The sequence below is a fragment of the Pteropus medius genome, unplaced genomic scaffold (genome assembly GCF_902729225.1).
Source record: "Pteropus medius unplaced genomic scaffold, Ma_sr-lr_union100, whole genome shotgun sequence".
In the NCBI taxonomy this organism is placed as follows: Eukaryota; Metazoa; Chordata; class Mammalia; order Chiroptera; family Pteropodidae; genus Pteropus; species Pteropus medius.
Genome location: NW_024340699.1, coordinates 1283811 through 1311800, shown reverse-complemented (window position 1 = coordinate 1311800; position 27990 = coordinate 1283811). Strand labels below are relative to the sequence as shown.

Below are 27990 nucleotides of genomic sequence, written 5' to 3'. Positions count from 1 at the left end.
TGGCTTGAATATTTGGGTACTAGTATTCGCTTATACTGGGAGACCCTGTCCCAAAGCCCCTCATCAGTCTTCACAGAGGGTCCCTCATGCCACCCCATGCCCCAGTGGAAACCATTTTGCATAAAGTCCTTCTCCTAGCTCCCCACTCCGTCCCCCCTCTCTACCTCCCTGAAGGCTGTGTAAGTGCTCAGCTGATAAATGCACACTTGTTTTGTGCCAGGCATTGTATTAGGTCCTTTATAATTCTCACCCCTCCCTCCTTTTTTTTTATTTCTATGAGAATTTCAGGTCTACCAAATACCTCAAAATGCCCTCACAATCCCTGTCCTTTCTCTTATTTTTAGGCTTTCCGCTAACTAATCCCAAACAGGTTTAAGGATCTTAAAAATAAAATGAACTTTCTAAAGCAGAAGAAAGTCTGTTGTTCTCTTGAGTTTTATTCCCTGCCTTTTATTAAATGCCAACTATGTGCAAAGCACTCAGGACACAAACGTGAATCAGGTTCAGAGTGACTGTGAGGAGAGGGTGGGCTTGTGGTGCAGGCTGTGTTGGCAGGTGGTGCTCATCAAAATGATAAAATGCTCTGGTAGAAATCTGGGTAAATGGCTGCGGCAGGCAGCGGGCCTGGGAGTCGGGGGAACTAGGGACTGTGGAGGGGTTTTGCCTAGGGGATCGAGGGCGGAAGATCCCTTTGAATGCCAGTCTCCTGTTTTCTCCCCTTGTGACTGAGCTCCATCATCTTAAAAATGGGCAGTCTTCATATGGAAAAATTATGTAAGAAACTATAAGAAAAACTCTACCCCACCCACCTATCTCCCTTTATTTTTGTCTCTTGGTTAGAATATGTTCTATAGTTTTCCAGAATCCATATACAAGTGATTTCCCAAGCTCATTGCTTTTGTTGTTCCTCTCTGGCCTCTTATCTCTCCCCACTCCTTCTATGAGACATTTGAGGGTATTTAGGGTATTTTTATTTTATTCATTTTGCTATGAAAAATCCCAACATTCACTTGAATTCAATTTTGAGTAAGAAAAATTCCTTGCATTGACATGAGTAGATTTTCATCTCTTTGTCCAGTGTCATCATCCAGATACTTTTTCTTAGAGAGCAATAGGTATTCATAAGAATGAGCCAGGTATTTGTGGGTACTTGTCAAGTAAAGATGGTGTTTTTGATCTGATATCATAGATACAGAAAAACAAGGCTCGAAGTGGAAGGCATAGGTGAGGGGGCTTTTGTGGACAAGTTTTAAAAAGAAAAAAAGAAAGAAAGAAAGAATGAATGAATGAAGCATACCTCAGCCTTAATTTATGAGTAAGTCTTCTCACTTGCTTCTCTCTCAAGATGCCTTTCTGTGGCTTCCCCTTCAGTTAGATTATTACCATTTGTGAGCATTTTGCTATGAAATCCTCCCATTTTACCACCTTTTTGGTCATGCTTTATCATCGGTTAGACACTTGGGACTGAGATACTTGTGAAAACTATGGTCAGCCAGGTCTATGCTCAATGAAAAGTCGTTGCCTGAAGGTCGTGGACTTTGAGTGCTATAGGTAGGGAATGGCCTTTCACCAATTATCAACGATTTATTGACTTTTGGACAGGAAAAGTCAGCTTTTATATTTCAAGAGAAAAAATCACCTCTTGTTAATTGTGATGCCTCTAAAAGGCATTTTGGATGGTGAACCTCAGCTAGAGCTTCATGCAGTAATATGTGAAAAATGCAGTTGACCAGAAGTTTGCAGTTTTGACTAATGGGATTATTAGTCAGTGAGTAATACTTCAAGTTTGCCAAGTCCCAGTTTATAGCAGGGACCTTCATAAGTCAGAACTTCGTGTTCTAACAGCCAGAGGCACTCTTTACTTGCAACTTTATCTCCAGATAGAAAAATATTAGCAAATACTACATTTTGGCCCAAAAAAGAAAACTTAGGTATATGACATTATATCAAGTACTCATGTTACCATTTGGTCTTATAAAGTTCAGGTGATCTTTGTGGTTGTCACAGTGTGTCTAAAAAGTAAACATTTTCGGAAGTAGAAATTTGAGGAAGCTATGGTGGTTATATGAAGTAACACGGGCCCTGGAGAATTTGATCAAAAGAGAGTGACAATTTTAATGAAATAGTTTATTTTCTGAACAATTTATTTTGCCCAACACGTAGATAAAGTCTACATTGCTAATAAGGTGAAAGTGGTTAATTTAAGGAATAAAAGAGTACATTCAACCCCAAGTTGGGCACAAAAAAGAAAAAGCAGCTGCTGGTCGATGGATTTCATTATTTGCATTCCAGCTGGTAGTTTGGGTGTGGTAGGCACACGACATCGCTTTTCTGTCTTTAACATGCTGCTCGTTGACCACTACCTTGAATAAAGAAAGCACATTGGTCTGACTCTAAGATTATAGCCAGAACTCAGCAGATGGCTGTAATTTCTTTCCACTAAAAACCTCTTTCTTGTCTTTTCTGTTTCTAGGTGTGCATGTCAGTGATTTTAATATTGTTTTTACTAGTTCTTTTGTAGTTGGTGGCACTTTTGGAGAGAGTAAGATGGAGATGTGCGCAGCCTTTTCTTATTAAGAGATTTCCTGTTATACAATGCATTAAGGTTGTCAGCTTCTACTCCTGTTTCCCTTCATTCTTTCTCTCTTTCCTTTTTAACTTTAGCTTGCTTCACCAGAGGCAGAAAGACTAGCTCAATTGTATTATCCTGTTAGATTGCTTAAGCCGTGTTTAGATAAAAAATTACTTTATGCTTTTCTTACTAGAGTTCATGATTTCCATTTCGTAAGGCATCTTTTCTACATTTTGTGCTTTATTATTCTTGCGGTGTTGAGAGAGCGAAAACAAACTCTAGTTCATAATTCACTTTAAAGAACATACCCTTTCTTTCTATTTTCTTGTTAAAACCAAATTGTGTGCAATTTGTAGGAAATTGAAACCACATTTTTCACTTAACTTTCCAAAATTAAAATTTATGGGGAAAAAGAAGCAATAAAACAGTTACAATCTGGTCATCTATAATTATCTGTGTGGTTTGAGCAGTTCCACATTTGAAAAAAGTGACACTGAGAACTTATCAAGATTTTACAACCATGGGGCATTTCACTTCTCTTTTGTTGCTTTGGAGCCAAGACCTCCTCGATATGCTAAGTTACACTATAAATTTAGAAATTAGATGCGTGAAGAGTAACTTTGAAATATGAAATGGACAATATCTAATAATAGTTGTTTTTCTCTCTCACACAATAATGAAAGTTATTACAGTAAAACTTACTATTATATTCTCCTGTTTCAAGTATTGTCTTTGATTTCAGTTCTTGTCATGCTATACCTGGTAGGGAGAAAAACACAGAGAACCAGTGAGGCACACAATTTCTATTTATTGGCGCTGCCATTGCTGGCTTGATATTTCAACTTCCAGTGTTCCCGTCATCGTAATAGATTCCCTAGGAAAAGGATCCTTGAAGTCTGAGTCTTAGATTAACTAGTTTTCTCATTCTCCCGCTGTTCTGATATTTCCATCTCATTGTTTCCATATTATAAAGTAAAAAGTTTTAGATCCTAAGAAATTTAACACTTCAACTCTAGTTCTTAATATTTCCCTTTGTGGAAATATGCCTATATTTGGCCAACTTGATGCAGCCATGGTAAAGACTTCATTCGTGTGTTTTTATTTTTATTTTTCATTCAGTAAGCATTTATTGAACACCTATTTAGTCCCAAGTCTTACGTTTGAGTCTAAGTATTGGGTAGAAAACAAAACATTGCAAATGGTACTGGCACATAGTGAGTATTCCAGTGAACCTTAGCATCATCATCAATGTTCTAGAAACATATGGATGGACAGATGTTTGACGAGCACAGAAAAACTGTTTAAAACCATTACAGTCCCAAGCACTGACTTAAATTCAACAGAAAATTACACTCCTGCTCCAGATGAGTTTATCCAAAAATTATACATGCTAAGATGTTTTATAAGTATTTTAACAATGTCTATTTCTTCATTTGTGACTTTATTCTAATTAGTACAAGTCAGAACTTAATCTCATTTAACATATATTTTAAGTACTTATTATGAGTCACACCGTTCTAAGTGTTTTACAAACATCGACTCATTTAAACTCCTAACGCCCCTGTGAGGTACGTACTTTATTGCCCTGACATTATAGATAAAGGAACTGAGGCATGGGGCTACAAAGTCACGTGCCAGAGCCACTCAAGTAGAGAAGTCATAGGGAAGTGGAGAAGCCACAGTCAGATCCAGACAGTCTGGCTCCTCTTTACTATTCCACTGTGCTCTCTTTCAGAAGCTCTTCAGTATCTAGATAACCATATACCTTCCTTAAAAGTGCGACCATTCCTGGGTGTCTGACACTTGGACACATCTGGTAGGACTGCAGAAAACGCATTCTGCTTGCAAATAGGCAGGTTTTCAAAGAGGAGCCAGCACAGAAGCCCCTGCCATGTGAATGCTCTCAGATCATTTCGAGCCAGGAGCAAACCAAATGCGTGTCAAACCTCCCATCCAATCCAAGTTGTCCATCTGTCCATCTCTATTATTTGTTTAGTAATTATATTATAGTTTGTGTAATTATGATGATTACATTATAGTATATATTTCATGTAATATATATAAAATGTATGCCAAGTATAGAAAATCTGGAGAAAAACAAGATAGAATAAGAGAATATTCAATACTCACCATCCAGAGATAACTGCTGCTAATATTTTCATATGTTTCTTTCATATTTTTTCTATGCAAAACAAATATATATTTTTTTCATATTTGTGATTATACTGTGTATGTCCATACATACACAGTTTTACATGATGCTTTTTCACATAGGCTACTAAGCATTTTCCCATGCATTAAACCTTCTTCATAAACATAATGTTAAAAGGCTGCATAATTTCCCACAGTGTGGATTTCCTAAAATTACTTATCTATTCCACCATGGCTGGACATTTAAGTTGTTTTATATACTTTTAAAATGATACGTGACTTTTTCTTTTTTCTTACTTTGTTGCTTTAAAAACCATTGTCATTTCTGGCAGCTAAATGTTCTAACCCTTCTTGAATATTTTTAAAAATTGTTCTCAGTAATTCCTTTTTGTAGAAGATACGCTTTCTAAAAAACATTTTTGAAGTGATTTTGTTTTTACTATTTCAGTTTTTGCACAATAAAATAATGCTATAAAATATAAAATAGTGGAAATAAAATATGTCCGAGTGTACAAATGAACTCACAATTAGCCTAGGAAATCAGATCTCAGCATAAAGTGAACATATTAAAGCTCTACTATATAGTAATACAATCAGCCATACTTTTTAATGTATCAGTGTTTAATCTATCAGTGTCCTTTTTCTTTTTTATTATCCAGCTGCAAACTGGTTTCATTGTGGATAATTACCTTTGGTATCAAATGTATATTATCTTCCCAGTTAGGAAAGAGATTGGAGGGAATTCAGAAATCAATAGTAATAAAGTAAACAGAGAGAATGGAATCTATTTCCTCTCTTAGAATTTATTTGAATCCATTCTAGTGAAGGCAGAGACCCTGTCTACTGGATGTTGGACAGAGGACCACAAATAAACTCTATTGGGACCAGCTCTCCTTTAAGAAATGCTCTATTTCAGTACATATCCTATTGTTTGAATATTAAAATGTAGGTCTTTAAGACCCCCAGAAAGATTTGACTTGTGTTGTTTACAGAATTGATTTTAGTTTCTCTTTTCGATGTTTACATATCTACAACTGGGTGTGTCTGCTTTAGGCTCAACCTCTCTCCGGCCTTCATGAAACTATTTTTTGATAGAGGATTGATGTTGGATTCACTGGTGTTTTACTAACCACAGTCTCATAGTCCAAAGGGAAATAAAATCCAGTGTCCCATATTGCTGACTATAAAAGAAGCTCTCTATAAAGTTTCAATGGTGGTGCCATCATGAGGAAAGATAATTTAATACTCAGATTAGGACAAGCCAATGACACCTCTCCTTCAGCACTAACGTGGGAGAGTTAGTTTACCTCGCTCAGACCTCTGAATAGTCTGGCAGGCTAACGAAACTCAGAAAATTGGCATGCCCAGCCTCCCTTGTTGACATTCTAAATCCCATAGCCAAGAAAATATTCCTGCCACGTAAAGGAAACTCATAACTGCCGGTATTCACTGTGTGTTTATTTCCCTCATGTAACACTGTCATTTTGTTTTCTTCAAATCCTGAACTCTATGGGAGTTCATTGGCTCATGTCACAACTAATGGCATTATAGCAGGTGTACTGGAACCCTACTTTCACACCGTTTTCTACCAAAGCTGTAGAGTGCTAGGTCTGGGATTCAAATGGCCTGATTTGGTACCTTCCGTACTGAAGCCCAGGGCCATACTGAGTCAGGAATCTCTTTTCTGTGTTTATGGAATTATAGTCACAGTTAGTTTTAGAATCTGGGCCAAGGGGAACATGGTCAGATTCTGAGTTTATTTCAAAAGCAAAATTGGGCTATTTAAAAAGATGGCATTGCCTATTTTGGGAAATGGATCTTCCTGATGATTTCTAATATTTTCATGGCAATTAAAAAGAATTTCAATAGAGCCCAAATAGTTCCCCATGCAGTAAGGACTTAAATATGCTTCTATCTTTTACAAAGTCTAATTATAAATGTCTTCTTCATCAGAGACATAATCTCACTCCCTCCTGATTTCAAGAGGCTGCGCACTCAGTGAGAGGTACATCTGGCATAATTCTCCCTCAAGAGGCTTGCTGCCCCCGGCATAGAAAGGCAGTCAATCTAAAGTCTTTTCCATGGAGACTTACTGTGCTATGGGAAGCAACCTGACAAGACTCGTTTGGGGTCACACCTCAAACCCCTGCTAAGATCTTTCTGCTCTGAAGAGAGAAAGAAAAGTGGAACTTTGAAACAGGCCAAATATCGCAGGAGAGAAATGTGCAATTAGTTTTTCTTCTCCCTGCCTCCTTTTATCATTATACCATCCTTTTATGTCCACGAGACTCTATTTGCAAGCCTTGTCTTCCCTCGGTAGGCACATTTGAAGTCCGCTTAACTAGTAGTCAGAGGGCAGAATGGCATTATTTGTGAATCCCTTGCAACTGACTCGGAGCAGAGAAGGGGGGATGTCAATTTTGCAAGGGCAGCATTATCTGCCGTTCACGCCGCTCAGCCCCAGAATGCTCGTTTGCTTGCGAAGACGAGTGCTGAATGCACTCCTTCCCTCTCCTGTCCCCTCCACATTCCTGCTGAATCTCACATTCCTCTAAGCACAGCCCGAGAGTGCCAGCCTTTTGACAAGCCAGAAGGAAGAGAAGACACTCTGTGAAAATGGGGCATTAATGGTTTGTGAATCCGAAGATAGTTAACTGATATGTGCATTCAATTAAGATGAGTTTTTCAGTTAAAAGACTCCCTAGGAGGAGAGGCTTGATTCTCATTTCTGGGGTATGAGCAGTTAATGAAGAAAGCATATCAGAATTCCACCATGTTACCCCGAGCTGCCTCACGATTCCATATAATTTTCAAGTTACTTGATTAAGGAAAACTTGCCAGGTGAGATTAAACAAGCTGGAAGGTGATAATGGAGAAGTGCGTGTCATTTCTCATCTTTTTTTATGAATGACATCACCACCATACACCTCACAGAAACTGGTTTGGGGCTTAAGTGTGATCTTTTTTAGAAAGTTTCCCTTTTTAAACTTGTATCTTTCTGGAGTCAAGTCTTTATATAGCATATATGAATATACATTTATCTTTTCAAGTCGAAACCGGATTGTTTTTGCTTGAGGCATCTTTTATTGTTTGTTTCATTCTGGGTTGCCCTGAAGGGAAAGATAACGTCATTCTTCCAATGTATTAGCTAAATGCTTCCACGGGGTCAGTCCAGTGTAAGGGGTGAATAGGTGGATGGGCGCTGGAGACTCACTGCCTGAGTTTGAATCCTGGTTCTTCTCTTACTGCTGTGAAATTTGGGCAAAATCCATCACCTCTCTGTTGTCCTCAGGGTCTTCCCTTATCTGTCAATATGGGGATGATAACAGTACAGATTTCCTAGGGATGGCTAAGAATTAATGGTATATAACAGTGCCGAGCGCCATCTCCAGCACATTCTAACCGCATCAGTTAGCATGAGCTACAATTCTTACCACATTTCCATTACACGAATGAAAGTAAAATCAGAGCACATTGTTTTTAATCCTAGGGGTTTTTACAAAATAGACTTTAAGAGAGATTGATAAGAAAAAAAAAAAAAGTGTGGACACTTCGTAGATGCGCTCCAAGATACTTTCAGGAGCTTGGGAGCCTTCGTTGGTGTTCTCCGCAGTTAGTGTTCGTTTCATAAAGTGGCAGGGCCTTTGGCTTTGAAATGTTCAGCAGTTACACGAGATAGATCTTGTGATGAAGATGTTGTCATCTGAAGGGTAAGTTTGATGTCTTTTTCTACAGGTGAAATTTCATCATGCTTCTTTTCACTGCCCACCACACCCCCCGCCACCTGCTAACAACCTCAGTTTTCTTACCTGTGAAATAAGAATACTTACCTCTTGGGGGTATTGAAAAAAATAATTTAACAAAAGTAAAATGCTGAGTACCAGTTCTCAATAAATGACCCTTCTTATTTTAAGTCAGGCTTATGTGGAGGACAGATGTGGAGACCTGGAGTAGACTGGGTCCAGCATTTGAGTTTTCATTCCGATTCAGCTCTTAACTAGCTACTTGATCTTGCACTGATCACTTAGGGGCTCCAAAGCATGGTTGTGTTTTGTTTTGTTTTGTTTTGTTTTGGTAAAAGGAAGGATCTTTGCAGCAATAAAGTTCTGAAGTTGATTGAATGGATGTGCTGTTGTCCCCCTATCTGGCCGCATCAAGATCAAATTGTTAATTCCAGAGTTCGAATGGAGACTTACAAGAAAGCATTCTTATCTAGAAGTTGTTTTGGTAGCTTTTGAAAAATGCAATCCAGTATATTTGATTTTGTTCTTAAAGGGTCACAGTACCTATTGTCCCAATATAATCATAAAATTTTTCCATCTAGGGCTAGGTCAGCAGTTTATCAAGCCCGGTCTCTGCGCCTGCAGTTATGTCTCAGCTCTCTGAAAAACTCGGCAACAGTATCTGATGCAGTGGCCTCAGGCAAAGTGAATTCCACAGATGGAGTTAAATACGTATTTTCATTTCCTCTAAATTCACCAGCCTCCAATAGAGGTCGGCAGATTGTAGAGAGAGAATATGGAAGGAAGGTCAATTCTTTTTCCTTGTTCCCGTTTAGGATTCATTTTAAGCTGCTCCATCACACCTATTAATTTAGGAGGGATTGGAAGATTCCAGTTGGAGAATTTCAGCTTCTAGTTCCGGTCTGAAGGAAGAAGAGAGCCCGGGGGTGTCAGAGCAGGAACGAGGCCTTCTTGAAATACAAGACGGCATTTCTGAAGTTTCACAAGGCTGGTGTGGCTGGTGTGGGCCTGTGCCCAGTCGGAAAAATAGAGTTGTTAGGAGTGGTTTGTGTGGCCACAGGACCTACTTTTATGGATACCTCAGAACTCGATGATTTAGTCTCCGCACTTAGTCAGAGATAGCCAATTTACCCTCTAAAATGCTGTTCCCATTTCTAACTAACCATCAGTGTACCAGAGTACTTGTATCTCCATGCAAATTGCTATCGTTGAGAATTTAACCACGCAAGTCACTTTTATTAGTAAAAATTAGTCTGCCGTCGCTCTGTCAGCAGACTAGTGCCATTCTCCAACGGCATCCTGTCGTAAAATCTGTTCATGATGCACGTACCTTAGGAGAACCATTTGCAAATCTTAGGAGGACTAACCAGAGATATTAACTAAATGTCTTCCCAAGAGCTGAAAATAACCCAAAGAAGCACTAACGAAAAGTTAGTCATGATATCCTTCAATAGGGAATGTGCCATGCCATCTTTAAAAGTCCTTGGCCTCACTTGGGCTAGGCCTCCCCTGCCCACCTACCGTACCTGCCCACGGTATTTCACATAGACCAGGAAGCCTCCTTGGTGCTTGGGATGAGAAGTGAAAACTCGCAGCCTGATGGTGGAAGCCCATGTTTCTTTTGGCTATGTTAGTGGATCACCAGAGTGTGCTCACAGATTGATGGTGACAGCCAGCATTTCCTTCCCCTGCTGGAGAGTGTGGTTCGCGTGCCGAATAGACCTCTTCCCTTTCATCTTTTCCCTCTACATTTAGAGAACTTATTATACCAGCTCAGTGATTGTTCTCTGATACAGTTTCTAAATCCCTCCCCCCCTTTTTCTTGCGGGGGGTGGGGCACTAAATTCAAATGGGAATGTGAAAGACTTTGGGTCAGTAATTTAGTGACTGGTCCATTCTCTTTAGCTCTTGAGAGCTGACATTGGCCTTACTGATATAAATTCATTAAGGTGCTTTACAATGGAGATTTGGTAAAGATATGCAACACAAATAACCTTCTGTGCACCTGGCGTGGGAGGTGAGGTTCAAGCCTTTTCCTCGCCGAAGGTCAGAACCAGTGTCCAATTTACAGCAAACCCACTTATGATGCTTGCTGCTCCCTTTGGTTTTTATCTTCACAGTAGGTTTAACCTGACCAAGAAGTAATTACACCATTATTTTTTATGTGGTGCTTTATTACTTGCTTTTCAAAATTGGTTTCCAGCATCTCATGAGCTAATAGCAACAAATACGTGATTATAATGTTCACTCCGTCGGGAGGCATAGGGTTATTGCGGAAGTGGCCACATAGCCATTGCCCACACAATAACTGTTACTCCAGAACGAGTAAATTGCTTAACTAAACAGCTATTGATTGTAAGTCATCAGGGACCAATATTAAGACCACCAACATCCAAAGGAGAAGATTAAATTCTGGTCACATATACAAATGTATTTTGTTTGTATTTTGTGGCGAGAAGACCCAGTCCTCAGTGGTTCATGAGTCCCAAGCTAGAGCGGGTTAGAAGTAATAGAACCTGATTGGGATGCCTCAAAGTCATCAACTTGGTTCTAGCCACTTCAAAGAGAAGAGTCAAGATTGGGAGTAATAAAAAAACCAAGAGCCATGGACAATCTTCTCATCCTCAGCCTCTCTACTCTACTGACAGGAACTGACCGATTCTAAAGGTGAGGTTGGCCCATAGCTTTTGTCTGCAGGCATGTAAAGTTCTACACTTTTCTTGGGGACTGAGATGACTCTGATCTGGGACTGAGTGTCCTCTACTTTCTCATACACTTCTTGTCATTAGCTAAGCTTCTGTTGGGCAGGCAGATTTGCCCACTACTCTTACTCACTTAGTGTGTTCATATCTTCGTATGAGGGTTACTGCATGAGATAAAAGAAAACTAGAGCCTCTGAGCTAAAGCATTCACAAATCTCCTGAAACTGCACTTACACCTACATGCATGATCTTGGAATGGCCTGCTTCAAAAACTTCTCAGACCTCTCCTGGTTGATCACTCAGCTGCACCAGATGGTGTGGACAACCCCTTTCATTTTAAGCTCCCCATTTGATTTCATTGACTTTATTCTCTCCTGGTATCCTTCTACTTTTTTGACCTGCCATTGTCCTTTTTGTCTCTGAATCTTTCTCTAACTATTGTTAACTGTTAGTGTTTCTGTAGCACACTGTCTGTCCCTGGTTCTCTCCTCACACCAGTGGTTTCAGCTATATCTTGGCATTGCCCGTAACACTAACTCCATCCTTAGTCTTTTCCCTTAGTTTCAGGCCTTTATTTCCAAGCGTGTAGTAAACATTTTTATGTGGTTGTCCTATTGACATCTAAAATGCAGCACTTCTGAAATTGAACTCGTGACTTTTTCCTTCCATATATAGTTTTCTTTTTGCATTCTTTATGCTCCTAAATGGAGACTCTGTCTCCCTATTAGGTGAACTAGAAGTGTCAGCGTCATCCTCCACTCTTTCTAACCCCTCATGCCTGTTTCCGAAGTTATGTAAATTCTATTCTAAAATATTTCTGAAATCTCCCTTTTCTTCCACGAGTACCTCATCATTAGTTCAGTCTTTCATTTTCCATTGAATTATTGCAATAGTAGTGACTTTAAAATCCATCTTTTATTGGACTCTTAAGGTTATATCTTTGAAATATAAATCTGATTATGTCAACTCCTGTGATACGGAAAACCTTAAAAAGCTCCTTGTCATCTGCCAGATAGGGTTCTTAGCAAGGCACCGAAGGCCAATACTGTTACTTCAACATCCTACACCCACTATGAGCTATGCTCTCCCCAAACTGGAAATTCCAATCTTATCTGAACACATCATGTCCTTTTATATTTCTGTGCCTTTGCTCATGCTGTTCCTTTGGCCTGGAATGCTTTTCCCACCCTTTCCAAAGGAATAATCCTATTTCTCCTTATACATCCAGCTCAGATATGACCTCTTTGGTAAACGTTTCCTCTGACTCTACTATAAAAAAATTATCCTTTCTTTCTTCTGTGTGGTGTATTATTAGGATGTTAGCAATGTTTTGTAACTTTTTAAGTAGCTGGTTATAGGCCTGTCTCCTCACTGGATTATGCAGTTCTCAAGGGTACATCACAGTGCCTAGAAGAACTTTTCAAACTGAATTTTCCCCATCTGGGATGCACAGGAAACTGGACTGCATCGTACTTCTTTTTCTTTTCATCTTCTTAAGCACGTGGCCGTGTACACAACAAGCATCTAATTTTATCAAAATAATTAAACAATGTAAACATACTAAGTCTGGGAAAGAATCTCATCTTGATTAGCTGTCTTCTACGTATTTTTCTTCCTGTGTGGTCACAAAATTTATATTGTTTTAAAACAAGTCTGCCCTACTACAGACAGAGCTCGATTTCAGGGTAATATTTGAGAATCAAAAGTGGTGGAATTTTTTGAACTGTAATTTCAAATTAGCATAAGTGGAGGAGGAAAGGCCGAACCCCCAAGGACAAGTGAAACAAAGTTGACATTCTCTTAGAATTCTATACTCTCATATTGTATTATCAGTGTTTTACAATTCTGTTTATGTCTTTCTGCTCCTCTAGATTGTGGAGCTCCTTGAGAGTGGAGAATATGTAAATACATCTAAGTAATCCTGTATTTCCTGCATCTGCCCCTATTTCTAGCAATAGCAGGTATTCTATTATTAGTAATAACAATTGCCTATTGAGTATTTATTATGTGCTAAGCACTGTACAAATCATACCATGTCACATCTTCACTTTACAGATAAGGAAGACTTCAAGAATGTGAACTTTCCAAAAGGCACATAGCTGGTCAGTGATGTAGTCTGAATGCAAATCTAGCTGTGTCTTATTCCCAAAGAAGAGAAATGGGAGTCAAATGAGGTCTGGGGTAGGAGACAAAGGTTTCCATGGGACATAAGTTAAGACAAAGTGGACTAGACTAGATCGCAGACAGAAGGGTATATGAGGAGCAAGAAAAGCATTAAAAAAGTCCTGCAAACCCAAATTATTAGAGACCTATTCTGCAGGCCTCTCAGTTGTCTTAACTTGGCTATTCTAGCAAAGAAGTTAAGAGCAGGAGCCAGACTGCATAGGTTTAAATCTCTGACCTTTCCCTCATCAGCTCTGTGGATTTAGGCAAGGTATCTAACTCCTCCAAACCTCAGTTTCCTTCTCTGAGTAATGAGAATAACAATCATACTCCCTTTTAGGGCTATGGTAAAGGTTAGATAGGTTAATCCATGTAAAGTGCTTGGCACATAGTAAGTCCTTAGAAAGTGCTGGCTGCTGCTGCTGTTATAATTATTATTAAAAGAAGAAAAGACACAACAAATGAATACCATGGATCCTTGTAGCATCTTAGCATTTAATTAATTCTATACTTCTGAGTGGATCCATGTTTCCTAAACTTATGCACCAACGTGTCCCTGCTGACTTACCAGTGTGCCACTGGGTATTTTAAATGTGAGGGAAACAGGTGATATTTTAAGTCAGTCAGATGCCACACAAGCTACTAGTTCTAGCTAGTTCATAGCTCACCATTAGATTGGACTGCATTCCCTTCAATGGTGTCATAGCTTTGCAAAGCTGAATTTTCAGCAGTTCCTGTGGTCAAAGAGAAGTGTTTTCTGAAAATCAATATGGAATAATAGAAAAGAGAGTGGTGATGTCCAATCTTATTCTAAGGTTTCAGAAGTCAGGCAGTACCCAATGGGAGCACATGCCCCGTTAGTAAATTGCTGTTTTCATTTTAGTGTGAAATAAAAATGTTACATATTTTCTCTTCCAATTTCTTTTTATTTTTTTTCAAATGGTTAGTAAGTTGTTAGAATATAAATATTAAACTATTTGAACATAAGTAGTTAATAAAGTCTAACTACATATAGACAATGAATGAAGTTATACCCAGAATGTATGTATGTTAAAGCTAGAAAAAAAGGATTTTCCATACTCTGATATTCAGGTAGCGGAGACTTTCTGGCTGAGTCTAGTGCTAATGATACATAGCAATAATAATCACTCAGGCTAGGTCAATACTGAAAAAGCCTGATTTCATTTATTTTACATCAAGATGCTATTTAGGGTTGGAATTTAGACTGATAAAAATGTCTAGGCTTATCTGCAAGGCCATTGTAGCTCTCTACATAGCCTACTTGTAAGTTTTCTTTGACTCCATTAAAATATTACCAAATAATTGCTTAATCGTCTAATATCTGCAAGTTACAAGTACTTTCCTATTTTATTAGTCAAATTAATGGATGATTTGGAGTCACTTTTATTTCACTTTTCTTGGGATTTTTCCCTGTCTCAACCTGACGGTCTGCAGAGCTCTGCTATAACCTCATTATCCAACTCTTCCGAAACCTGTCCACTGGTTTAGACGAAACAAGTCTGTGAGCAGTGGGAGTGGTGTTCTGGTTGTCTCATAAAACTGAGATATTAACAATCCCAAGTAGGACCTCAGCCCAGAACTCTGTGCTTGGTTAGCACGAGGCTCAGAGGAGGGTTTCGTAGCTTTGGAGCCTGACTCGGTGCTGTTCCCCGCTGAGAGCCATAAGTTGCTGGTAGCTTGTTGTAGGAGAGTAATAAGTATTGTTGTTTAGCAATTGTGTTGTTGAAATTCAGCTCCACTATGTCTGACAGTATTTATCTAAAATACTTTCCCTGGTGCGTGTTCAAGTTCCAGTAAACCGTGTCTTATTGTGCGACCTTTTCATTTTCCAGTGAAAAGGGATCAGCTCGTCAGATAAAAGCTACAAGCCAGAGTACAGGAAAAATGCGTGCTCAGAAAATCCAAGCATGATTGAAAACAAGATGTGTTAAATCAATGCGGTTTATCGCCTGCCTATTCCCGGCAATTGCTGTTCTAAGCTCATTCTGAACAAACACTGGATGATAAAAGTATGGTGTCAAGCGCTCGCTGGGGTGGGAATGCACGAAAACATGTTTATCAGACAGGCTGAGTGATTTTACCCCCTTGATAACAGTTATTGTCAAAACTCTTTGGGAAGCGATCTGAAGAACAATTATAGAAGGAATATTACTCTTGTTATATCAGAAGATATGCCAGCAGGGGAGAAAATTATGGATTTATCCTTAAACGTTAAGAAAGAGAGACAGAGTGTGTTGGTCTTCAGTACTTAAGCACCATCATCCATTATACAGTGAAAAACATCCTCTTCTTGTTCAAATGAGCATATTTGGCTTTGAAACCTAATCATAAATGATCCCAATTTTTAAAAAAATCTGAAATGAAAAAGATTGAAAGCAAAACAAACAAACAAACAAACAAACAAACAAAAAACACTCATGAAGATCTTCAAGTTTCTGTTTGCTTGAGGGGTTTAAACTTGCATCAAATTTAAAACCTAAATTAAGGCTCCTGGAAGGCCAAGCTGTTCAGAACACATCATACCGATAACAGGGGCACCTTTCTCGTCAACTTTATTACAATCAGAGAGCAGTACACTCTTCATTAACTATTGTGCATTCACCTACTTCCTGCTTTAGATATAGACTGTAACCCTTCAGGGCAAGAAAGGGGTCTGTTTATGCAGAGATGCCCCCACTTCTGCCAGTGACTTTTCAGCAAAGGTCTTCTAGAAAATATCAACTAGATGTTTTGTGTCTATTTCTCCTAAAAGACAAATCAACTTTTGAGAGCCCAAGTCAGACCTAGAAGGAGAACTTGATGAGGTAGAAAACACAGCTTCTTGATCATTTGTGAGGCAAGTTTCAGATACCAGGATGGCCTCCCCAACCGGTTTCTGTTGGATGACATGGTGAGCTCTGAGTAAGAAGTCAGGCCAAGTGACTTGTTCACTTGCATGAAGTCAGGAGTCTGGGAACAAGGATTCTTCTTAGTATTGGATTTCTGTCTCATAGATGTTCAATGAATAAAAGTAGCAGTTTAATTGATTTGGTAGCAGGTCTTATCAATAACGCCACAAATAGAGATTCATTAATATTAAAATAAAGTAGTAATTTTGAAATAGTACAGAAAACATGTCTGATTTATGCAGCTGGCTCTTTCTGTGCCTCAGTTTCTCACCTTCCAACTGGGAGTAATGATTTTTGACTATGTCAAGAGCATAGTGAAGGAACCAGTGAGATAGTACCCATAAAGCACTGTGGTATGACTGGCAAAAGGGCCTGATGTGATCTCGGGGTATGTTTAAAATGACACCTCTGCAAGCAGCTACTGTGATCCTTCACGTCTATAAAACCTTCAGAGGTCCTTATAGGTTAGAGAATAATTGAGTTCAGGATGTAAAAACCTTAAAAAATTAGTTTTCTTTTGCGGATATCTTTAAAAGTAATCTGTTGAAGTATAAATTGGTGTAAATTTTATGAAGATAGTTAGGAAATATATGTATCAAAAGACTTGAAATGTGTCTCTTCTTATATCCAAGAATTTCTCTTGAGTGTTATTGATGATAGCACTCTTAAATCTGAAAATTTTGGGAAAAAACATACATCCCTTTTTACAGAGCATTTGTTACATAAATTATGGTCATCCATATAATAAAACCATAATAATAAAACCATTAAAAAGAGTGTAGTGGATATAAATAGGTATATAATCTATATTTATATAAAACAGTATTGTGAAGATGTGTGAAAGCATACATACTAATATAAATAGAGATTATGTACAAGTGGGGCTATTATGGGGTTCCCACTTTTTTGTGTTTCTTTTGTAATTTTTATATAATAAGAATGTATTTCTTTAAACTTAGAAAAACAGTAAAGCTATTTCCATTTTGAAAAACAAAAGAAAGTCCCTCTTAATTCTTCCTTCCTGCTCTTGATTGCTTTTGCTTCTGGAAGAGTTATTAATTTCCAAACACGCTTTTCTTTGTATTCCAAGTGATGGTCCTTAGGGTCTAGCATCTTTTTCTCCAAGTGCCCCTGCCTTTCGTCCTCCTGGGCTCTCATCTACTTCCCAGCTCCCTTTCTCTCTTCAGTCTTTACCTTCCATGCTCTGGCTCCACACTTCGTAAAGAGGAATTAGCCACACCAGCCAAATGACTGTACCTTCAGTGGAGAAAGGTTTTACTTCCTTCGCTTGCATTTTGAGTCTCATAATTGTTGCCACACATCAAGAAGTTTGAAGACTACAAATAAGAAGTCAGAGCATGTTCAAAGCCAGTTTGGAAAATTTCCTTTGGCTCCTATGTAGGTAGATTCTGCCCATGCTGGCTTCGTCCTGACACCCTTCTGGTTCAGTTACAGCTTTCTGCAGTTCAATGAACTTCTTCCCAAAGCTCCCCTGGATCTCACTGGCTTCTGAGGCAGGGCCAGGCTGGAAATGCATTTCACACTGAAAGCAGGGCCTTCACTTGCAAGGGCTTGGGTTTAGGTTTCTTAGGGAATGGATCCCTTCTACTGAAGAGATGACCCCGAATGCCATTCGTGCACTAAACATCTAGGCAAGCAATGAAATATCCAAAATGGCTGGGAATGCCATTTTGATGGCATAAAGAACAGATTTCTTTATTAACCATATTTCTGGCTCTTGTTTAAGTTTCTGGTTGATTTTTTGGTTTCTATATTTTGAAGTCGGTCTTAAAGATAGGCTCATGAAGATAACTTGCTGTTTTATTGTCTACCTCTGGTTGTTAATTTAGTGACTGGGGGAAAAGTGGGGCCATTATGGAACAAAAAGGCTCTGCCTAACACATATGTAATAACTCTCATGCCCAGAATGGCTCTGCCTTGAAGGGAAATGCTCCCTTAGTTCAAACACAGAGTAGTCACCAGGGAAGGCTGGAGACCCAGGTGCTGGTTTTATCATTGCCTCTGCTAGGAGGTTTTATTTATTACTTGGCATAGAGTCTAGCTATTTGTTTGGACATTAAATGGCAACAGAATATAAATATGACCTTCCTAATATCTGCATTTCTTTTTATTTCCAGTCAAAATGACATCATGTCACACAACCATTAAAAAAAGGAAATTAAAACCCCAGAAATATGTTAAAACACTGCAGTGAGTCGCGGAGCTATAAAAGCAGGGGAACTCTGTGCGCTAATGTTGGAATGGCACCCGGAGCGCTTCCCCCGATGCTGGGAACACAGCCCTCCAGCCTCCCATTTCCACGGTTTCCGGGAATAAGTAGTCAAGACGTTAAGGAGGACGGAACACGATTTCTCTAGAAGTAAACTCCGAAAAGAGAAAAATCAGTTTTCATAACTGAGAATGTATCAGTCTTGACTACATGATTTTAATTTGCAAATAAATCCCCTCAAAGAGACTTTTCTTTATTTGATGTGTTTGTGAAGTGGATTAAAAAAAAAAAAAAGACTAAAGGTTTGAAAAGGCCACAATCCGCATATACATTTAGTTAGGATTTACTCATTATCAGCTGCTTTGCATGGAGTTGGTGATCTTGTCCTTAGTATAGTTGTATTTTTCTCAATTGTATTTGCATATAGCATTTCACACTGCACGAAAATTTGGACACTGTAAACAGCAGTTCCATATAACAGAGCTGTCTGTCTTGACCAGGTCCTCCGTTGAAGCCCACAGGAGGAGGGCTCTGCATAGAAAGTGCCTGGTTTCCTTCAGGGAGTGTCCGAGATCGGGACATTGCAAAGGGACCCAAAGACTTTTATAAGCAGTCCTAACACAGGGCCAGATGAAGCGGCTTGACTTTTTTAAATAACCATTTAATTAACTTTTACATTTTGAAAACAAATGACTCCGAGGAAGCTGAAATGCCAGCCTCACGCATATATTTCGTGCTTCCTACTAATACTCAATCCCCGGTATCATACCATAGCCGTGAGTGAGAAGACCTTTCTGAAATCTCAGCTATGTCTGCCCTGCGAGCTTGCTCTCGTGTGTAGAAACATTTGATCTTGCTTTGTCTGCATTTTTAGGCAAGTTTCTGACTTACCGTAGTGTACGCACACAGCTCCGTAAGGACCTGCTAGGCTTATTCAGCTAGGATGTGTCTACCTCTAAGTTTGAACAGAACAGTGGAAGACATCATGAATTCAAATGTTTGTGGCTCCCCAATGACCCGATCACTCTGTAAATCCATGTGTCCTCTTTAAGTGTAGTGTGACTCTAGTGAGGGCCATGTCAGAAACAGGAGCAGAGGTGGCGACCCATCATCTGACCATCAGAGAGGCAAGCGAATGGATTCTTGAGCAGGAGGGAAGCCTGGTTGTGAGAGGTGGAGCTGTGTTCTGACTCTACAATTCAAGTAGTTCACCTGTCTTTTTGGGTTGGATTACTGATGCCTTGCGGAAAGTTTATTTTTAAGGGGCTCATGGTGTTCTGATACAAAACAATCAATTCCTGCAAATGCTGTCTGGACACATGGTAGGTCCCAAAAATGATTGTTGCAGCAATGGAAAATTTATTATCTTGTAGAATTTTTAAAATGCCCACATTGGTCCCATTTCATTCTGATCACTTAAAAATTGAGGCTTTTCTTATTTGGGATTATGGATTTTTCTAAGCCTGTGAGTCTCCCTTATTCTATTATCAGCCCTAACTGGTTTAAGTTGATACCCTCTCAAACCCTGTTCAAGGAGTGTGGATTAGGCGTTTGGGAGCGGGGCTGCGTAGGCTGTTCTCATCACTTCACTCCTTTTGCAATTTACAGCTTCATCTGTTTTTTCTTTTTTCAACCTAAAATGCTCATGCTTCTTTATTTGTGGTTAATTATGCCCAATTAAGTTTTTTTTCCCCTTTCTCTACCCGATTCTCAGAATTGTCCCAAGTTTTAGAGGAAAAAAATTGATTAGTCCCATTTCTACTGGTGTCCCCTGAGCCCTGTGCCTGAATACAATGAGGTCACTTTGTTGAAGGATTAACTTTATATTACATTCTTGCAGGGTAGATGTATGTCCCTAAGGTACAACTACCCTCACTGATGAAATAAATATACCATTCTTTATGATTCCTCCCCGTTACCTTCTCTGTTGATTTTCAGAGAGTTTATGAATAGTCACATATTTATACAACTGGCTAAAAGTATACTACTTATTTTTCTTATGGTCTGTAATAACCTATGCAAGGTTATTAAAGGGTATACAGACCCCTTTTAAGGCATAGTTTCTTATGTCATTACTTTATACAAGCAGGTCAAATTCCATGTCGGCAATAATCTCTTGCTCTTAACCTTTTTCTCTGATTATAAAAGTAATATATGTTCATTGTGGAAAATTTAGAGAATGCACAGCCAAAGAGAAGAAAGAAAGTACTTTAAGACTCATATCTTAGAAATAATTACTGTTGGGCAGTTTATATGCAGACACGTTTTCTTTATTCTCTGTATGTTCATTTTTTTAAAAAGAAACCATACTGTACGTGTGCTCCTGTAATCTGCTTTTTAACCTAGCAGTATATTATGTCAGTATATACCTTTTTCCCCCTTTGGCATTGCTTTTGATGACTGTGTCATATTCCATTCCATGGGTACGCCATAATTTAACTGTCCTTCTCTTTAGATATTTCATATTTTCAGGCTTTTTTCATAGACTCTCTATCAGATGCTTCTTTTCCCTCAGTAATTGGTTTCATTTTTTTTCTCTGGTTAATGGAATCAGAGGAATCATCAAGCAGCTTTGAATTTAAGACATTGAGCTTTGTCTTGCATATCTTTAGTGTTATCTCTGTGTGCAGCACTGGACAATTGCATTGTAATAGTCAATACCTGAATTGAGGGCAGGTTAACATATTTCAAGATATGAGCATAGAGCAAATCATAAATGTGTGGGAAATAAATTAAAAGCCTTTGTCTTACTATCTGAGATATTTCTTCTCACATAAGGTACTTCCATAGAGTAAATGCTTATTTTTCTTTGAATAACGAGTATAATGTCTCTAATTCAGTTACTTCTTGTGGCAGCAGAATGACTTCTCAGTTCTTTAGCTATTCGTTCCATGTGATATTTGAATTGGTTCTTTTAATTGCAGGTATTAAGTGTCAGTCATTCTGCTGTGCATTGGCCATATGGCCCAAGAAACACAGCCTCCCAGATACATCAGATAGTCATTCAATTCACAACCATGGTTGTGACACAGTAGGAATTAATTCATTATGCAGACACATGAAGGGGTGGGTCAGCAATTCAAATTTTATTGGTGGCTTAGACTGAAGAATAAAACCAAGAATTAGAATTTTCAGGATGCTGAATGATGTCTTCAATATTGAAATGATGCATTTAATTGTCTAAAGCTGTTTTACTTCTTTGTTGATAATTACTATTATGGGTACCAAATAGTAATTAAACGTAGGTGCTCATTTCTGTTGCCCTCATGCATTTCTTGATTAAATACCATGAATTTTACAAGTAACAGGTTCCCTGCACAAAGAGTCCTATGATTTTTTTCTCTACAAGTCTAATTTGAAAAAAGAATTCTTCTCAAGGGTTTAGAAAGTAATCATAAAATGGGAGGAATGATCAATATTGTGCCTTAACTCACATACTAGTAGAGAGAGAGAGATTTGGTACACCTGGGTGTAATTTTAGTTAATTTCCACAAGAGACAGGTTGAAAGTTTACTTTTTGGAAGCGGGGGGTTCGGGGTGGGTGTGGGACCCGGAAACATAGCTAAATTTTATATTTGCAAAAATGATTACATTATATGAAATGAAAATGCTACTCTATTAACAACTTCAATAAGCATTGCATTTTGGGGAAAGATCTTTTAAATAAAAAGTTACCTGAAGTTCACTCTAACTTAAAATATACAAGTGAGGAAAAAGTACTTACTCTGATTTATGTGTCTTTTGGAGGTGTAATTATTGGCTTTTTACTCACCTATGTAAAACAATGTACTTTTGTAAATGGATTTCTGGCCACTTTATGCAGCCTTTTTTTTTTTCTTCCTTTTTTTTTCTTACATAAAAAGTAAGCACTGTCAATCAAGGAATTTTAAGGTTTATTTCCTCTTTAGCAATGATTGATAGCCTTTTAGATTTACAAGTTGACAAGTTAAAGGGTTCTATTGGTATAATTATGTACTAAATTCACAGTCTTTCAATTTAAATGTCCTTTTAAAACCACGAGATTATCATACCTGTATTTTGAAAAGTGGGCCAGTCAGTTTGGGTTGGTATACAAATTGCTTCCATTAGCCTTGGGACCTATTTGAATTTAATACAGTTTTTTAAAGTTAGTAGTAGTACAAATCTTACTTTTAAAATTTAGATTAATGGAAATGCATTTTAAGTAAAGCATGTGGCAACTTGTTTTCTAATGTATAGCTCAATGTCAGAACTACAAAGACTGTCTTTTTGTTCAGTATGGGAGAAAATATGTAGTTGAATACTTTGGGTTATACTAAAAAAGAAGAAAAGAAGAAAAGAACCTTCCCACCCTTGACTTGGAGGATATGGGGGATACTGGTAGAGGATGGGGCTGCCATCTGTTCTTTGCCAGGTGAGGACGACTAGAGACATTTCATACCCTAGGGAGGAATTTTGAGAACGATCGACCAGAGTCCACTTTGTCTCGTGTTTAATTTAAGGATGTTTTGAAGAGGGTGTAGTCAATATGGGTACAACGAGGCCCATCGTCTGCAAATATTATTACAGGTTTGGTTTTTAGTCTTTTTAAGAATTGTGGGAGATCCAGCTGCTCTAACCTCGTGCTCCTTAGAGGCTGTTTTTTTTTTTTCTCCTGAAATAATACTGATGTTGGTGTCAGTCTGTCGTTTTAGATGTGTTGTATATAGGGGAATTATCAATGCTTGTCTCTTTGCAGACTCTACTAAGGGTAGAATAGGCTCTCTATGCTGAGAAGACCCATCTCCTCGGCCCCTTGCCACACCTGCAGGCTTAAATGCCCCAGAAGGCACTGGGTTAGTGTATCAGCTGTCACTAGAGATTCTGCAACTAAGCAAGTACCTTTAACTCTCTGTAGATACCTTCGGACAAGCCTGTGAACATTTTGACCTCAGCTTCTGACCAAAGTGAATCCTAAAACCTCACATCAAATACCATTTTACTTTCTATTTTCAATAATGTCAGGAATATAGAATTTGGCCAGAAAGGCAAAGTTCAAGACCTGCTACTACTTGTTCTTTTGAGCGAGTCACTCCCCACGATGGTAAATGGGAGAAATAGACAGTGGAAATGTTCAGGAAAGGGAACAACTTGTCTGATTGTTTCATAATGTAATTCAGAGGTATCATTAATCTTTGGACTTCTCAGTTGTTTCTACACCACCAGTGTTTCAAATCACGTTCCGATTTACTTCCTGAAATTGTTCTAATTGTGTGACTTCTTCATTGCAGCTCTCAATGAACCCACCATCGATTACGGTTTCCAGAGGTTACAGAAGGTCATTCCCCGGCACCCTGGCGACCCTGAGCGTTTGCCAAAGGTCAGAACACCTCCTCTTTGGGTTATGGTCTCTGAAAATTTGGGCTTGGGTGATTGGCAGAAAACTTTGCCATTGATAAAAATTAGTTCATAGAGAAGCAACTCAGTATTTTTGTGCGTGTGTTTGGTACTATAAGGTAAGTGATAGAAAAAGTAGCAAGCACTCATACGCCGGGTAATATTGTACTTGTTTTTACAAATATTATGTCATTTGCTCCTCTCAAAAATCCTCTGAGGTTGGTACTATTACCATCTATATTTTAGAGAAGAAAATAATCAAGCAAAGAGAGGTTAAATCATTTGCCCAAGGTCATACAGTATGTAAATTGCTAAAATGAGATTCAAACCTATACAGCCGGGCTCCAAAGTCCAGGTTATTAAACACTACGTCATCCCCACTCGCAAGATGCAGAAGAATACTGCTTTTCTACCTACATGAAAATCCATGCGTAGCCCTGGTGAGGGGAGAATAGCTAGAACTCAAAAGAAAACATTGGTAGACATTTCTGTCTTGCAAGAGCCTTTTCCTTTCAGCCTCTTCCTTCCAGAGTCATCCCACCTAGTAGGGACATAAGGCACAAAGGTGAGAAATTAATCAAAAATTCATATGTTATTAATTGCCAATGAAGAAAGAAGGAAATCCACATGTATTGACTTGAACTTGTCTGTATTAGGGAAATTCCAACCTCTGCACCCTGTGTGTGAGAGATTGTTACATACAACACTACACACAACATTACACGCATTACAGACAACACTACACACACTACGCACAACACTACACACAACAGAACAGGTACATTTAATAAAAGTGCAACCTAAGTTCTGCGAGGCAGCTAACTGCCAAAGAAGTTCAAAGTGCAGACCTCGTTGAGCTACCATTCACTGTTTACTGACAGCAAAACAAAATTTCGTTCACTGCACCCTGAAAACTATTATAAATTCAATGAGTAGGTGAGAGGTCCTTTCCTTGCCACATAAGTCCAGGGATATGTCACTTCCAGGTTTATTTCTCCTCATAAAGTCCTTATAAAAATGAAGTTGGCATCCTTCCTAGCTCAGCAAACCTCTTCAGGGGATCAGTTCGTCATCAAATTCCACCTGCATGCCGGCTGCCCCGGGAGGCAGAGCCACCTGTCAGGACAGGCTCGTCCAGGAGAAAGCTACCCACAACCGGTGTACAGATGCAGGGGGCCCGTAGGTTGCGGGAGGGGGACACTGCTGCCCAAAGACAGGAAGTAGTGTGACGAGCAAAGGCACCTCTCCTCTACCTAGACCTTGGGGAGAACCACACAGCCTGCCATGGAGTTTCCACATCAGCCACTTACTACTCAACTAAAGGTAGTTCTGATGATTTGCCAGCAAGTTAGAGCAGCTGGGAGGCGAGAGGGGGGGGCAGGGGCCTTGAGATCTCTTCCATCCAATCGCAGCAGAGCAGGAAATCTAACCCTGGTGAGTAGTTGGGTAAAAGATGTATCTTCTGTGCTTCAGCTTCTTCATCTATGAAATGGGGACAGAATCATGCCGACTCCATGGGTATCAGGTAATCCCGTAGGTGCGCTAGGCACAGCATCTGACCCACAGTGGCTACTCTGTAAATATTTACTGAAAAGTAGAAAATAAATCTGGTTTAAGGTTGAGGTCTAAAGAAGCTGAGCAGTACTTTTCTTATTCACAAAGAAAGAAGGAAAATAGAAATATAAGGTTGAGTTTTGTGTGCTTACTTTTAAAAACATTTTACAGTAGCATATCACGTTCAGAAATATTGAACAAATAGCACAGGCACGTGTCACTTGGTCCCTGGTGGCCTGGTGGTAAGGTTCCCAGCCCCCTTTTCCTGGGTTTGGGAAGAGTAATCAAGGACACAATGGGTTTGTGTGTTAAGGAAACACTCCACAGCTTGCATCTACCACTTAATCGTGCCAAGACTTTGGCTGGAGCCCACCTCAGGAAGCTCTCTGTGTGACTCAGATCAGAGTGGCTGTCCTCTTGGCTCTGAATGTTGAGGTGGAGCAAGAGTTCAAGAGCAGGGCCAGGAAGCAGCGGATGGAGCCAGCACGAGGTATTCCTGTGGACTTGGGAGATTTATGCCTCTGCTGTCCATTGTTGGGGGGATGAAAATGGGCTCCGCCTTTCTTAGAATCATGATCAGTGTTTGTCAAACAGGAGTGTTTCAGTGAGCCGTGGACCACACACCTTAAAAAACAAACTGCACTTTATTAAACCCATGTGTTTGCGAATAGACAAAGCTAGATTCATACAACCACCCACATATTCTGTCAAATGAAACTGCTCCAAAGACCAGGCAGACAACTTTCCATAATAATATGCCTTTGTATACTGGCTTGTGCTTTTTCAAAGAGCTTATACATGCTTTGTTTTATTGGAGCCCCTCTTGTGGGAGAAGTCAGAGAAGCAGACATCATTCCCATTTACCAAATGAGAGAACAGGAGCAAGCTGAATCCTTCTCTGTAAATTATTTCATCCCTGAAAGTCACCATTAGTGATAGCTGCTGTGCACACAAATTTAAAATACTATAATTATGCTAACCCTGGATGTTTTTTTGGTTTCCTTTTGCATATGCACACAGGAAAAGTTGACTTTTCTTATAAGGTAGAGGCGAGGGGTACCGGGACTGTGGCCAATCCCAAACTCCGAGGTGCTGAAGTGCATAATGCAATCTGGAAACGCTGAGCAAGGAGCGCCCTCCGTTCGGAAGGCCAGCAGCGTCTCCATCTCCCTTCGGTTTGTTGGGTGTCTTCCTGATGCTGAGCGAGCGTGAGGGCACAGGCAGTGAGAGCAGACCCTGAGCCTAGCTGGCATTCCCTGGGTTAGCAGTAGATTCCCAGGAAGCAGGGAACATCTACTTGATGCCAGCTGTGGTTTTTGAAGAGCACAGAGGTCAAGACAGAGGGCTCTCAGGTCAGACCCCTGCTCAGTGCATGCGACTCAACCTTCCCAAATGAGGCTTTCTCCTTCATAAAGCAGCTGTCCCATATTGTTGCCATTGGGCATTAATGAGATAATTTATGCAAAGAGCTCTATCTGGCACATATCAGTAAGTGGGGATGACAAATGCCTGCAAGGTGGGTGCTCCCCATTTCACAAGAGCCAGAGTTCCCAGAGGGCTGGTGACTTCCTACAACTTCACAACTAGAGAATGGGAAACAGATTTGAACCCAGGTCCTTGGGCTTAAAAGCTTCATCGTCACCACTGCATCGCGTTCCCACTTTCCCCTTAGATCTGGGAACCCACATCATTCCGCCCTGAGATGAGCGTCTCTCTCCTGTCCCTGGCCTTCACCCCAACCCCCATCCTACTCAAACTCTCACCAGCTTTCTCTCATTTCCCCACCGACGAGTTGGTGTGGAGACCTCCACAGGGCAAACGAAAAAAAAAAAAAAATGTTTTTTTTTTTTTTTTTTCCAAGAGCCAGTCCCTCTTTTGGAGAAAATAAAGCAGTTTGAGAAAAGTAACAAAGGCGGCATTTGTGTATTTTGCTTTATGGAGCTGAAAATATCTGGTAAATTGATCCAGTGGGAGTAATAAATACACATTACTTTATCTTGTTCTTCATGTCCTATACCCCTGAGCCTTGATAGAACAACACCACTTAATAGACTTAAAAAAGAGTAATTACACTCATTGGTTGTGTGATTTTTCAGCCCTCCCAGCCCTGCCTGACCTTCTAATTTAGCTCACCGTGTCTAACTAATGCATTTATATTCATCTTTTATGAAGCATGTATAGTACAGAATTGACTTTAGAGCCTTTTTCAAGCTGTCCTCCCTGGTCTCCAGTCTGGTTAGTAGTGAGGAGAGTGGGAACTATCCATCTCTATACATTTGCATGTATAGATAACACCTATACGTGCCTCACAGCATTTTTTTCTTTTATGAAACATAATAAAAAGTATTTATTACATTTTTACTTTAAAGCTTTTATACATTCTAGCATTATTTACAGCTAAACATGCAGGCAAAAGATGTGAGTGTTTTTAAAATGATTACTGTTAATGTTTCTGCTTGTCAGAAGTGCTTAAATTTTCCTGCACTTTGTCTAAAAACTTAGTACTGTTGCCTTTTAAGAACAACACATTTAAAAGATCTTGCAAGTCAGATTTGCAAACACTGCTGACAGTTTGTGATGAATGATATTGCAAAATTTGCAAGATGTTTGT

General features: G+C 39.3%; 1 protein-coding gene across 8 annotated transcripts in view; it reads left to right on the top strand.

The window, feature by feature from the left end:
- The window catches only part of EBF1 (EBF transcription factor 1), a 376947-nt gene that overhangs the window by 319904 nt on the left and 29053 nt on the right, over positions 1-27990 (top strand). For all 8 annotated transcript variants that reach the window (XM_039876803.1, XM_039876822.1, XM_039876871.1 and 5 more), the window contains exon 11: positions 23720-23808. In XM_039876803.1, the coding sequence (XP_039732737.1) occupies positions 23720-23808 (89 nt within the window). The remainder of the gene's footprint in view (positions 1-23719; positions 23809-27990) is intronic.